Consider the following 15,174-nt stretch of genomic DNA (forward strand, 5'->3'; position numbering starts at 1 on the left):
ACACTCGAATTTTCACCAAGTCCGCTGCCTCCCTCTGTTTTTATGATGCCAATTTGCATATAGTCCACAATGTTATGAAGCACAATAAGATAAATAGCAATTCATCAAAAAAAATGAATATGAATTAAAAAAAAAACTATTTCCACTGCATTTCAGCCCTGCTACAAAAGGACCCGCTGTCACCATATTAGTGATTCTTAGGTTAACATAGGTGAGAGTGTTTGACAAAGACAAGGGCTGGAGAGTGGTTAGCGCGCAGACCTCACAGCTAGGAGACCAGGGTTCAATTCCACCCTCGGCCATCTCTGTGTGGAGTTTGCATGTTCTCCCCGTGTATGCGTGGGTTTTCTCCGGGTACTCCGGTTTCCTCCAAAAACATGCTAGGTTAATTAGCCACTCCAAATTGTCCATAGGTATGAATGTGAGTGTGAATGGTTGTTTGTCTATATGTGCTCTGTGATTGGCCGGCGATCATTGGGAGTGACCAGGAAGGATAGGATCGGGAAGGAGTACATCAGAGCGACATTAGATGTTAAAGGCCTTGGAGATAAAGTCAGAGAGGGCAGACTGAGATGGTCGGGACATGTCCACCAGTCCAGGGTGCACCCCGCCTCTCGCCTGAAGACAGCTGGGATAGGCTCCAGCGACTAAGTGGTAGAAAACGAATGAATGAATGAATGAAAGGGCTGGAGATGTGTCATCCCGATTGAGTTGAAAGCAGTGTGGCGTTTGAAATCGTAGTTTTTTACATTTTTACCTGCAAGAAAACACATCATTGCTTAGCACAAACAGTAAATAAATCTCCAGCTTTGATAAGAGCATTTACGGTACTTTAAATCTATAAATATTACCTGCGTTTTTTTAAACACATTGTACCGTAAAAGGAGACGTCTGCTACAAAAGTTTTATGATCATGCATTCCTACCTGCTAAGAGAGGGTCCCCTTCATAAATGTTTTTGGACGTCCTGGTCTCCATCTTCACTGCTTATGTCTGTCTAACAGCGTCATGCAAACGACATATAAACATACCGTACATGGAACACAATAACTGGATCATGAAAAAATCTTGCATTATTTTCCAAGGGGACGTTTACAAATCAGAGCCTTTTAGTGCTTATATGATTATATTTGTATCCTGACGGCAAAGTTATTCTGTGTTGCTCTTTCTTGCCTAACATAGTGTGTTGTGTCTTCCCAAAAGCCCTTCCCCTTTTCGGAGGGAGCTAAAGGAAGCATGAATGTGGACAGGACGCGGATGAGTATCTGAGCCGCTGGGAGCTGAGCAGCAGTGGAAGTTACTTGTCATCATATAGATAAAGCTTCGCACGATGGACACGGTCCCCACCACCTTCTTCTGTGATTGTTGGTATCGGATCCACGACTGATGGTCCGGATGGAAGACTCAAAGTCTGCTTCTCAAACCTCCTGTAATGGTAAGACACAAATGTATTACTTGGTCAACATATAAAATGCATGACAGTTGTGTGATGGTAATACCACTGAGACTGCTAACGTGATGCATAATTTGTGTTATTGTTGACGTGAGTTACTTTGGGAAAAAAACACATCACAGTGTACATTTATCGTGCAAATATTTGATATGGTTTATTTTAGTGGACGTGGACCCTACTTGATTTCATTTGTTGTTTCGTTCGTGGTAGTGACTCATGAAACAACTTTATCTTTCCTGGAATGATGTCAACCAGACCTACACGACTTAAACAAAAGCTTTGCAAATCAGGATCCACCGTCCCTCAAATTTGCACATTTTTCTTGAAAATTTACATGTTTTTTTTTTCATTCACCCCTAAGTCATTATGGAAAAATTCAAATGTAGTAACTTGGTAAACGCAGACACTAGCAGATTACAACAGGGGTCTCAAACTCAATTTACTTGGGGGCCACTGGAGCTCGGGTCTGGGTGAGGCTGGGCCGCATCAGATTTTCCAAAAAAAAAAAAAGCATTTATTAAAAACAAAAAAATGTAAAAAAAAAACTTCGCTTTGGTTCCAATTTTCTACAAGAAAAGCTCTGATAAAACATTCCACTGTTCTCAAATATCTTGCTTTTTATTTTTCTACACAAAATAAGATGAAAAATAAATAAACAAATCAAGAATAAAGAAAATCAATCAGTAATAAATAAATATAATAATAATAATAATAAAAACCTAAGAAACCACATATAGTTGGTGGGTAGACAAATGATTTTTTTCATATTAAAATGAACAAAGCATTATTAGAGCCCTGTAGACATGACAAAACACGACTATAGTCACATTTATACTCTTTTTATTTACAACATATTGCGCAACTGCAGGGTCTTGAGACACGTGCTAACTCGCAAACTAGAGAGCTAGCCACCTAAACGTTAGCCTTCGAGTTATTTCCTTTCAACTTATAAATATCCAAAAACTTACCACTTCCACACGGATAGGGAGGATAACTATTATCAGTTATTTAACCTTTAACATGAACATGAATCAAACGTAATAATTTTTTCTGGGTACATGATACCATACAGCATCCATATCAAACTTAAACTTTCATATCAAGGCCGGGGCATCAAACTCGTGTCCTGCGGGCCACATTTGGCCCGCGGGCCGCGTGTTTGAGACCCCTGCTCTAAAATATTAACATAGCTTCAGCCTTCTCTGGGCTTCATGCACAAATTGTGGTTTCCTGTTACTCTCCAAAGGGAAGCCATTTTCAAGTCTCGGTGAGGCCGTACTAAATATGACATATTGATGTATTGATTCGATGCTAATAGGCACTTTTTGCTTAATGGCGTACTTAGAAAGGTTTTTCACGGCCGCACTCGGCGTCGAGCATCGTCTGTCTCGACGTCGGATTTTCCGAGATAGTGAAGGACCTCATCAGTTATCAGTGAAAAGAAGTTGGGTTTTCTTTGACATGCTGCCGTACTCCAGGAATGAATTCTATGAAGTGTTTTCACAGTTAAGGATCCGTCATCATGTATTTATTTACCGCAGAACTTCTGTTTTGCTTAGCTGTAATAATTGTGCTAAACCAGTAACTGTGTTTTATTCCCGAGTACATCTGATTGCGTATCAAGTCACTAAACGTGTTTGTCTCCTTTTTATTTTTATGTGCCGCGTATGTAATAACACTTGGCGTGAAGTCTCAATGCATTTGAGACATGAAACATGCTCTCTGGTTCTACCCTATCTTAGTTATCGTGTGGAAATATGGGATAATAACTATAAAAGCAATCTTCACTCGCTAAATGTACTGGGAAAAAAAGGCCAGTAAGGATAATTCATAATGCCGCCTACAGAGAACATACTAACTCCTTATTTCTAAAATGACAAATACTTCAACTTCAAGGCTAGTTCACCACATTTAATACGCAGGTGTTTTCATGTATTTCAAATATTAAAATTATTTTTCAGGAAAGATTATTCCCTCTAACAAAAGTAATCCTGTTAAAAATGTGCCATTAAAATCGGCATTGTGTCCAAATTTGGGAAACCTTTAATAAAGCACATTTCAGAAGGTCTCCTGTTTATACGTGTACATGGAAGCCATCATTTAACATGGTAGAACCTGACACAGCATAAAACGACAAAGTCCAGGCCGAGCTGAGTATAAACAAGGCAGAGACATGGCTCTTGTTACACAGACAAAAAAAAAGGGCGGATGAATGAATCATTGTATGATCTTATAGCCTTTGTCGTTATGGCTGTGGGGAAAAACCTGCTTGTTGTGGTCTTGGTGGATCTGTCACCTCTGTAGGAAGTCAACAGGTCAAACAGGTGGAAACCAGGATGCCAGCTGTCTATGATCATGTTTTTTAAGCTCTCACCAGGAAGTAAATGACCTTCTGAAAAGTCACCAGGACTTTTTTCCCCACATTATTGCCACGGAGCACACTCGGGAAGTGTAAGCCATGTTGTTTCATTCTTTTATATTGTTTGTCTTAGTTGTCTTTCCACTGCATTTCAGCCCTGCTACAAAAGGACCCGCTGTCACCATATTAGTGATTCTCAGGTTAACATAGGTGAGAGTGTTTGACAAAGACAAGGGCTGGAGATGAGGCTGCACGGTGGACGAGTGGTTAGCGCGCGGACCTCACAGCTAGGAGACCTAGGAGTTCGATTCCACCCTCGGCCAAGTGAATGTCCACAAAGTAGGATTCAAAATTAATACTGGAAATTGAATATTTTCATAATCACACTACTATGTAAATACAGTTTTTACCATTGTTAGAGCCCCATAAACATGAAATAACACCCCTATAGTCACCTTTACACTCCGATTATACTTTAATAACAAAATATTTCCCATGTGTGGGCCGCACGGCTGGAGAGTGGTTAGCGCGCAGGCCTCGGAGCTAGGAGACTGGAGTTCGATTCCACCCTCGGTCATCTCTGTGCGGAGTTTGCATGTTCTCCCCGTGCATGTGTGGGTTTACTCCGGGTACTCCGGTTTCCTCCCACATTCCAAAAACATGCTAGGTTAATTAGCGACTCCAAATTGTCCATAGGTATGAATGTGAGTGTGAATGGTTGTTGTGCCCTGGGATTTGTTCACTTCCTGCTTTCATAATATAATTTTTTTTATTACATTTTTTTTTTGTCCCGTACCAAAGTACTGGGTGATATGAGCATCCAATGCCATAATGGGTACCATAGTAAGTGTCAAGTGATATATATATAGTATATATATATACGTATATATAGTGATATATATAGCACATCATGACTGGTTCAAGACTCTTCATCCTTGGATTTAGCAAACATCAACTGCTTGTATTGTTTGGAGTTAGTATGTTCTCTGTAGGCGGCATTATGAATTATCCTTACTGGCCTTTTTTTCAGTACATTTAGCCAGTGAAGATTGCTTTTATAGTTATTACCCCATAATTCCATACAATAAGTATGGAAAATGTACACTACATTTTGATCAGTAGCGTACAGTGTATTGGTATTTTGGTATATTGGTATTTTGTGCTAACTGGCGTATGGTTTTGTATTCCCATTCGGTGCACTTGCGTCCAAGTGGGTCTGACATCCGATTTGTTTTTCTTTTCAAGGTTGAAGAGGCAAACTGATATTGTTCTTCAAAATCTGAAGCGGACATCGCCCATCCCGGCTGGTCACCATGAACACCTCAGTCCTTCCGCCCTCCAATGACACCGACACCCCTCTCTGCTACTCCATTAACAGCCCTCCATTTAAGTACGTGCCCACCATTGCCTCAGCCTACTTCTCCTCCATCTTCAGTGCTTTGGGTCTCACCTCCAACCTCATCGCCTTCGTGGTTCTTCTCAAGTCGTTCCGGCAGACCCACAGCAGCGCTCGCTCTTCCTTCCTCATCTTTCTGGGAGGCCTGGTGGTCACCGACTTCATGGGCCTGTTGGTCACGGGCACCATTGTGGTCTCCTTCCACGTCACGCACTTCAACTGGCGCACTTTAGACCCCCGCTGCCACTTCTGCAACTTCATGGGCATGTCCATGGTCTTCTACGGACTGTGCCCGCTGCTGCTCGGCGCCGCCATGGCCGTGGAGCGCTTCATCGGCATCAATCGCCCGTTTGCACGCACCGCCAGCACGCCCAAGAGGCGAACAGTGTCCATGTTGATGCTCGTGTGGATGAGCGCTGGCGCCGTGGCGTCCTTGCCGCTAACCGGCATCGGGAGCTACCACGTGCAGATGCCCGGATCCTGGTGTTTTTTAAACATCAGCTCAGCAGGCACCGACCTGGCCTTTTCCCTGCTCTTTTCCCTGGTGGGGTTGACCTGCATCGCCGTGTCCTTCGTGTTGAACACAATCAGTGTGGTCACGTTGATCAGGGTCTGCTGTGGGCAGGACAACCGGCAACGCCGCCGAGACCAGGAAGTGGAAATGATGGTGCAGCTCATCCTGATCATGGCCATTGCTTCCATCTGCTGGTGTCCCCTGCTGGTGAGAACCATCGTTCTATCATTCTATCTATCCATCTATCCATCTATCATTCTATCTATCCATCTATCCATCTATCGTTCTATCTATCCATCTATCCATCTATCGTTCTATCTATCCATCTATCCATCTATCATTCTATCTATCCATCTATCATTCTATCTATCCATCTATCCATCTATCGTTCTATCTATCCATCTATCGTTCTATCTATCCATCTATCGTTCTATCTATCCATCTATCATTCTATCTATCCATCTATCGTTCTATCTATCCATCTATCGTTCTATCTATCCATCTATCGTTCTATCTATCCATCTATCGTTCTTTTTTTTTTCCATCTATCGTTCTATCTATCCATCTATCGTTCTATCTATCCATCTATCGTTCTATCTATCCATCTATCGTTCTATCTATCCATCTATCGTTCTATCTATCCATCTATCCATCTATCGTTCTATCTATCGATCTATCAATCTGTCGTTCGATCTATCGATCTATCAATCTGTCGTTCGATCTATCGATCTATCAATCTGTCGTTCGATCTATCGATCTATCAATCTGTCGTTCGATCTATCGTTCTATCTATCGTTCTATCTATCGTTCTATCTATCGTTCTATCTATCGTTCTATTGTTCTATCTATCGTTCTATTGTTCTATCTATCATTCTATCGTGCAATTGTTCTATCTATCGTTCTATCTATCGTTCTATCTATCGTTCTATCTATCATTCTATCTATCTATCGTTCTATCTATCGTTCTTTCTATCGTTCGATCTATCGTTCTATCTATCTATCTATCTATCTATCGTTCTATCGTTCGATCTATCGTTCTATCGTTCTATTGTTCTATCATTCTATCGTTCTATCGTTCTATCTATCATTCTATCGTGCTATTGTTCTATCTATCGTTCTATCTATCGTTCTATCTATCGTTCTATCTATCTATCTATCTATCTATCTATCTATCTATCTATCTATCTATCTATCATTCTATCTATCTATCTATCATTCTATCTATCTATCTATCATTCTATCTATCTATCTATCTATCTATCTATCTATCTATCTATCTATCTATCTATCTATCCATCGTTCCATCTTTCTATCACAGTATTCAAAATATGCCTGTACTTGAATGTCAAATATTTATGTGATACTAGTTGAAGTAAACATTGGGGTTAGATGTTTCAGAGAGAATTATGACGTTCAACAAATTCATATTCATAGCAATACTTTTGGGAGCCTTGTTCATGTCGCCCACCCTTTTCCACAGTTAATGAGTGAATAATAGTTTTTGTGTCTGTGTTTTGTGTTGCTAACACTCATGAGTAAGATCCCCATCTTGGATGATCTTTTCATATCATCTTTATTTTATTCATATTTGCGTACGTGTAAGAAATAGCTTTGACACAGGGAAAAAGTATTTCTTACACAAGGATTCATGTTCCATTCAGGCGATTCCCCGGTGGTGTCATGTGACAAAGGCATCTAAAGCCCCCCCAGGACCCCACCCTGACCTTTCTATCTGTTGTGTGTTGGTTTTATCATCACTGGCCGGCGCCCGTTTGATCCATAATGAGGCGTCCTACCATCCTAGGAGCTGTTATGCGCTTCCCTTCTCCGTGCTTCATTTCTCCTCAGCAATGCAATCTTCTCAAAGCGTAGAAGTAAAAGCCCTCGGATTATCTGATGGTGCGTTCAAGCTGGACTTGATTTGCAGTCCAACATGGGCAAAACCAGTTTCCTGGAAACCGGGAATAGGAAACTCAATTTAACGGTCGGTCATGGTCAACATGAGGAAACATTTTCTAGTGCTTTTCCGGTCCGATGGTCAGCTGGAGTCTATCCCAGCTGATCATAGGACCGGAAATTTGATTTTTATTTATTTCCATTTTGTTATTTGGTCAAGCCAAAAGATGTACTTTTTTACGGAACAGTACAACTCCTAATAAGAGATGCTTAAGTTAAATTCTGCATGGCAAACAAAACCAGTGTGATGTTCATAGCCCCGTTCATTGCAGTACCTAGTACCTAGTAGTTCTGTAGTCCAGTCTAACCCTGGTATGTGTGACACCTTGCACAGATTTATATTCTGGTCAAGTCATCGTCAGCGGAGCCCGTAAGCCCTGAAACTGTTTTGTTCTACGTACGCATGGCCACCTGCAATCAGATATTCGATCCCTGGATATACATCATGTGTCAAGTTTCCCGAATAAGGCGAGTAAAACTAAAGGTTGATTCGTAAGCGAACCGTCGTCCCCATTTAACATCGGGCTGTGATCTCCAACGTGCCAAACGAACCACGTCTTGGATGAACTCATCAGTTGATACCAGGGATGCTCCCATCAGGGTTTTATGCCGCCGATTCGGGTATCGATCATCCATGAGTGACATCAGCCAATCGATCACATGGGTGAACTACATTTATTTATGATGAGTGGTGCAGACCCCTGTCGCAGTATCACTATCATAAGGCTGGACACACGATATTTTCATTGAACAACTAATTAATTAGCATCATGACAAGAGAGTAGAGTTGTTAGTGACAAACAAAAACAAAATGTTACTATGGGAAAAAGTCCCATTTGGAATCCAAAGACCAGAAGTTAGCTAGCTCGCCGCCTCCAATGCAAAGTTCAACCAGTGACAGACAGGCAAAGTGCGTAAACAAAGATGCAGGAATAGTCGAACTGTTTGGTAAGGTGATCAAACACGCTGGCATCGATCGGCGTAGCCAAGCTCGATACAAGACGCCACATTCTGTTGGCACAGCAGACACGGAACTCATGGATCGGTGTTTGTGGTGGGCTTTGAAAGCCGTTTATCGGCATACGGAGATCAGACGATATTGATCGGTGCCGCGTTGATCGGAGCATCCCTGGTTTGTACAATTTCTCTCCTCCCCTAATCCATGAAATCACTCTATTATTAGAGTGCCTGTCGTCTTGCTGCGCTTGTTATGCTGATGCTCTCTATACTTGCTTTTCAGCGTCATTTGTCTAACCTTAACACTCAATAACTGGCAAAGTTTTGGATGGAGTAAACCGAGTTGTCTGGAAACTGTTTTTAATGTGATACTTACAGTACATACATTTTATCACCATTATTTGATTGACAGAAACCAGGACACTCAGCAACTGATAAGTTTATTCAAAGGTATCTTATAATTTCAATATATTTCCATTTCCATACAAATAAGACTTTTTTTTACTTTTTCCTTAAAGGGAGTTCTGATTTTTTGGACATTTTGACATATTTTTTTGAGCTTGTATGGCATCCCCATTAGCGGTGTAGTACATCAACAGCGACTTACTGCCCAATCGGTCCTCCAAGTCCAGTTCTGGTCCGATTTGGGTGATGAAGAGCGTTGTTCCAGGTCGTCGCTGGGGTTACACGACTAAGGAGTTCAGCTTCTCAAAACAATATGCGTTCAAAAGAGTAAAAAGATCTCTCACTTTATATTTGTCTCTTGCCAAATCCCTGCGAAGTCAGACTCCTTACTTGTGTAACTCCAGCAACTCCAACTTCGGATGAAAAATCTGAACTATCCCTTTAACTTAACTTAACTTGGCAATAAAGATAATTATAAAGCATTTATCGGAATAACAGTACAGCCAAATTCAAAGCGACACATAAAAAAAAACTTGAACCATAAGGTGTTTTCAATTCATGGAAAAATAATAACAATAATTACTGTAGGGAAACACATTTCCGTAATAGAGTTCCAAAAGTTCAGCTTCTCAAAACAATATGCGTTCAAAAGAGTAAAAAGATCTCACAAATCACTCAGCGTTATATTTGTCTCCTGCCAAAGTCAGACTCCTTACTTTTGTAACCCCAGCAACTCCAACTTCACATGAAAAATCTGAACTATCCCTTTAACTTAACTTAACTTAACTTGGCAATAAGGATAATTATGAAGCATTTATCGAAATAACAGTACAGCCAAATTCATAGCGACATAAAAAAAACTTGAACCATAAGGTGTTTTCAATTCATGGAAAAATAATAACAATAACTACAAATAACAATAACTACTGTAGGGAAACACATTTCCGTAATAGAGTTCCAAGAGTTCAGCTTCTCAAAACAATATGCGTTCAAAAGAGTAAAAAAATCACTCAGCGTTATATTTGTCTCCTGCCAAAGTCAGACTCCTTACTTGTGTAACCCCAGCAACTCCAACTTCACATGAAAAATCTGAACTATCCCTTTAACTTAACTTAACTTGGTAATAAAGATAATTATAAAGCATTTATCGAAATAACTACAGCCAAATTCAAAGCCACACATAAAAAAAACTTGAACCATAAGGTGTTTTCAATTCATGGAAAAATAATAACAATAACTACTGTAGGGAAACACATTTCCGTAATAGAGTTCCAAGAGTTCCAAGAGTTCAGCTTCTCAAAACAATATGCGTTCAAAAGAGTAAAAAGATCTCACAAATCACTCAGCGTTATATTTGTCTCCTACCAAAGTCAGACTCCTTACTTTTGTAACCCCAGCAACTCCAACTTCACATGAAAAATCTGAACTATCCCTTTAACTTAACTTAACTTAACTTGGCAATAAGGATTATTATGAAGCATTTATCGAAATAACAGTACAGCCAAATTCATAGCGACACATAAAAAAAAATTGAACCATAAGGTGTTTTCAATTCATGGAAAAATAATAACAATAACTACTGTAGGGAAACACATTTCCGTAATAGAGTTCCAAAAGTTCAGCTTCTCAAAACAATATGCGTTCAAAAGAGTAAAAAAATCACTCAGCGTTATATTTGTCTCCTGCCAAAGTCAGACTCCTTACTTGTGTAACCCCAGCAACTCCAACTTCACATGAAAAATCTGAACTATCCCTTTAACTTAACTTAACTTAACTTAACTTGGCAATAAAGATAATTATAAAGCATTTATCAAAATAACAATACAGCCAAATTCAAAGCGACACATAAAAAAAAACCTTTCAATTCATGGAAAAATAATAATAATAACTACTGTAGGGAAACACATTTCCGTACTAGAGTTCCAAGAGAACACAGCCTTTTTTCTTTGTAAAGTTTTTGCATCGTCCCGGCTGCTAAAAATTCGGCGTCTTGAGACGTTTCAGGAGTTGCTGATTGCTTCCGCAGGGACTTTGATGTCAGTCGGCTGATGTCACGTGACGTCAGATGCGGGTTACACGGTTGGATACAGACACCCTTAGTAATTACTTACATTTTCATGCTTGAGGTTGTTCAATTTCTCTAAAAAAAATTAAAAAAAAAAAAGAACAACTCAAAAGAATTGACCGGAATTACATCAGGTTCTGTGCAGGATGTCTTGTCTTGTGTTTTGAAAGTGATATACTTTGTCGGTTACTTCAAAAACCATCATAATTTGTTTCCTTATGTACATAGTAAGTTTGTTAACTTTTCATTTTTTTTTCATGATTTTTTTTTTCCTGAAAAATAACTCAACATTTAGAGTGGCGTGCTCTCAAGACACTAAAATCTCCTGCTGTGTTCATTTTAAGGGTCAACATCTCGTTACTGTCACTTTGCATGGCCGCCGCCGAGAACGCATGTCATATTTCAGCAGCTCCACCCAAGCAAACCTGCAATTATGTCTCACGTCGTCGTCGGTAATGCCTTTCTGCTTGCGACATGTTCCACCATTACAAGTCGACACCAGCTGACCCTGTAATTGAAACTTAGAGTAATGTTTTCATGTTTAAAAAAAAGTTAATATGATTTTACCTCTCATAAAGCGATAAAGTCAGGATGAAAAACTTTTTTGGTTCTTAACTCTCATTTGCTATCATCTAATATTCATTCAAGTGTGACTTACTCTAATTTAATGTTACTGTATATTTATTTATAACGACTTCCGTTGACGTCTTTGAACTTTTCTGTTCTTACCTCTCCTTCCACTTCTCTACCACCAGGTCTTTATTGCACAAACTGTGCTGAGTGGACGTCCTCTACAGGTCATATACCTTCTGCTGTGGCTGCGCTTTGCCTCCTGGAACCAGATCCTGGACCCATGGGTGTATATCTTGTTTCGCCGGTCGGTATTGCACAGAATCCACCCCCGAATGAACTGGTCCCGGTGGTCCACGCTCATCCTAAACCCATCTCTGAGGGACACCGTTCACAGGTTCAGACGTTCTTCTTCACTTGGTAGGCCTCTTAGTGCAGAGGAAACGGAACAGACTGAGAAAAGAAACAATACCGTATAATACCGTATATATAACAGTATACCTTAAAGCCAGTTACACTGATAGCGGGTGGAGGTCCTGCGTTTGTAAAGGCTGTTATAATCATGGCCTCGTGTTTTGCAGTATTAACCACAACCCCCAAAAACCAGGCATGCATGTGAAAAAGTACACAAACCACTACAGAAGCTACAAAACAGGAAAACCACAGTATACTCTCTCACGGACAAATTTGTTTTTCACTCTTCGTCTTTCTTAATTTATTTCAGACATGCATACTAGTATGTTACATTATTGTTTCTCACATATACACTCACAATACAATACACATACAATATCTATTTATATATATATATATATTAGGGTGCATCAAAAAACACAATTATTGAATTGTGATATGGCCGGGTACTAAAAGTGTTCCAATATATGTAAAACAACACATAGAAAATATTTTTCCAATACATGATTATTTAGGGGTGTTTTTGTGTACTAAAGTGGTGAACAGTTCAATGGTCGCCATGGAGATTTGAGGTGATCTTTATGTTTTTGTTGGTATTTATACTCCTATTACATATTACTAGCAAATTTGCGGTTTTGTCTTTGTAATTTGAATGATTTGTAGTCATATTTATAGGTATTTAGCGCTCATTGCCTCTACTGTAGCGAACATTAGCTAGCTACAGTTTGCTAATGACAGTTAGCTAATAGCTGAGCAAGCCTAACATCAACAACAGTAATATACTAGAGTAGACAGTATTGCTGATGCCAAAGCGACACATCAAAAAAAACTTGAACCATAAGGTGTTTTCAATTCATTGAAAAATAATAACAATAATTACTGTAGGGAAACACATTTCCGTAATAGAGTTCCAAGAGTTCAGCTTCTCAAAACAATATGCGTTCAAAAGAGTAAAAAGATCTGCAAAAAAATGGCCAGCAGACTCAAGTCTTGATTGAGGCTGAACGCAAATCGGTCCCAATGAACGTAATCTAGAATCTTAAATACAGTTCAAACATACCTGGATCTTTTCCACAAATTGGGTCTCTGAACGTCACCTACTGGATCGGCTGGATATAAAACCTTAACCGGGATCCTTTGAAAACAGTTTGACTCTACACTCGATGACCAATCCCACTGTGGACTTTACAGGCGGGACACTTTCTAGGAGGATATGATGTCCTGCTTCTTTGTAGCTGGAAATGATCAAGGTGCTATTTCCAGTTGGATGTAAATACCAGTATGCATGATTGGCAAATATGCTTTTGTTGTCCGATGATGCAAAAAAAATGCGAATGTCGCGGACCGATGTTTAGGCGAAGTCGGTGCATGTTTTGTGCAAGTTTTCTTCCAATATCAATGTAATCCTTCGACTGAATACACTATACCCACGACTCTGTGATTTTCTTCAATTCAGCTAAATGTTGTGGTTTGCCGTAAAAATATCTATATTGTGCTACTTAAAGACTTACAGTACTTACTACGGAGTATTAAGGATACGTTGAGAACTGTAACAGTAACAACTCTCTTGGTCTTGGTCGGCTAACTTTTATTCATAACATGGCGGCAAAACAGAGCAGTTGAGCACAAACAGATTAGCATGTCTAGTCCGTCTCACTTTGCCCCCCCCCCATACTTTTCATAGTCGTCTCAGGCAATGCCTGCTACATAAAGTTTTATTATTAGTTATTATTATTATTATTTTTCACCTAAATTTACCAGTTTATTCTCGTAATTTACAAGTTTATTCTTGTAATATTACATTTTTCCGAGTTTGTTCGTGTAATATTACAACTTTATTCTCAATTTTTTTTTTTCTCATTGTCGCCCTAATACTCCGTAAGTACTACCTTTTAACAATATCTCGGAAAACATGCCTCTGGCCAAGAAAATGTGCTAATGGTCAGACATCAAAGTCTATTGTTATCTAAAAACAGCCTTGGAGACTACTTCTACAAATACTGCATTTGGCATTCAGACAGTACTAAATAACCAGAAGCGCTGTTTAGCCATACTACAATAACGAGCCAGTGTTGTTGCTGTATATTCTGCGAAGTAGTAAGTGACGTTGCTGTCTATTTAAAAAGATCACGATCAGACAACAACTGATGTGAAACAGTTAAAAAGTTACAATACGTTAAACATTACCAAAAATATTGATAATGTAAATATTGTAATAATGAAAGGTTAGTTAGAACGGCCTTCGTTTTTAATGAACGTTCATTCATGTCTATAATTTGTGTGATTGTTGAGGAGCCTTGAACTAAACATTCACTATCACTGCTTTTTATCAGCAGGAAAAAGCTTCACTGTGGCTTATCTAAATTCCTGCTTTTGATCACTTTTCCTGCCGCACTACTTTCCTGCCTGGCAGATTCTTAGGAAGCTTTTACATAAGTATCTGAAAAGTAAATAAAGACATAATGGGGGGGTAAGAACTGAAGTGAGACTTTGTGCGGTGTGTTTTATTCATGCTTGAAGGATACACAAGCCTCCAGTTCAGTGGCAGCAGTGCTTAAACTACTCAGCAGGCTACCTTTAAACGTAGTAGAAGTAGAAGTACACAGGCTCGGAAAAAGATGGAGAAGATTGTCATGAAAATAAAAAATAGAGGAGGCGCTGTCGGTTACAACGGAGTATTAGAGCCACGTTGGAAAATGAAAGTTGGAAATTTAAGCCAAAAAAAAGTCGTCAATTCACGAGAATAATAATAATAATTCTCGTAAATTTATGACTTAGTTTTTTAGTTAAACTTAGTTTTTGTAAATCATAAATTTACTACCTTTTTTCACCTAAATTTACGACATAATTTTCGTAAATGTCTGACTTTTTTCATGTAAATTTAGAACTTTTTTTTTTTTTTTAAATATGTCCCTAATACTGAAAATAATTAAAATAAAAAATAGAGGAGGCGCAGTCGGTTACAAGGGAGTATTAGGGCCACGTTGAAAAATGAAAATTGGAAATTTAGGCCAAAAAAAGTTGTCAATTCACGAGGTAAATTTACAAGAAAAAAAGTTATGCTCTATTTTCCCCGAGACACATAA

General features: G+C 39.2%; 2 protein-coding genes across 3 annotated transcripts in view; one reads left to right on the forward strand and one right to left on the reverse strand.

Annotated features, from left to right (window-relative positions):
* Nucleotides 1–1,321: 1,321 nt before the first annotated feature.
* Nucleotides 1,322–12,880, forward strand: tbxa2r (thromboxane A2 receptor). Of its 2 annotated transcripts, XM_078790411.1 has the most exons (4): nt 1,322–1,434; nt 5,057–5,928; nt 8,012–8,145; nt 11,860–12,030. In XM_078790411.1, exons 2-4 carry the CDS (start codon nt 5,125–5,127, stop codon nt 11,882–11,884), a joined length of 963 nt encoding a protein of 320 aa, XP_078646537.1. In that variant the 5' UTR covers nt 1,322–1,434; nt 5,057–5,124; the 3' UTR covers nt 11,885–12,030. The 2 variants fall into 2 exon arrangements, with proteins under 2 accessions (XP_078646537.1, XP_078646536.1); XM_078790410.1 differs by lacking the exon at nt 8,012–8,145 and having other exon boundaries at nt 11,860–12,880.
* Nucleotides 1,948–15,174, reverse strand: part of palld (palladin, cytoskeletal associated protein) — a 104,481-nt gene continuing 91,254 nt past the window's right edge. The window contains exon 22 of the transcript XR_013627316.1: nt 1,948–1,962. The gene's annotated coding sequence lies outside the window, so the exon portion shown is untranslated. The remainder of the gene's footprint in view (nt 1,963–15,174) is intronic.

Source organism: Doryrhamphus excisus, linkage group LG4, assembly GCF_037039965.1.
Source record: "Doryrhamphus excisus strain RoL-2023G ecotype Guam linkage group LG4, RoL_Dexc_Guam_v1.1, whole genome shotgun sequence".
Lineage (NCBI taxonomy): Eukaryota > Metazoa > Chordata > Actinopteri > Syngnathiformes > Syngnathidae > Doryrhamphus > Doryrhamphus excisus.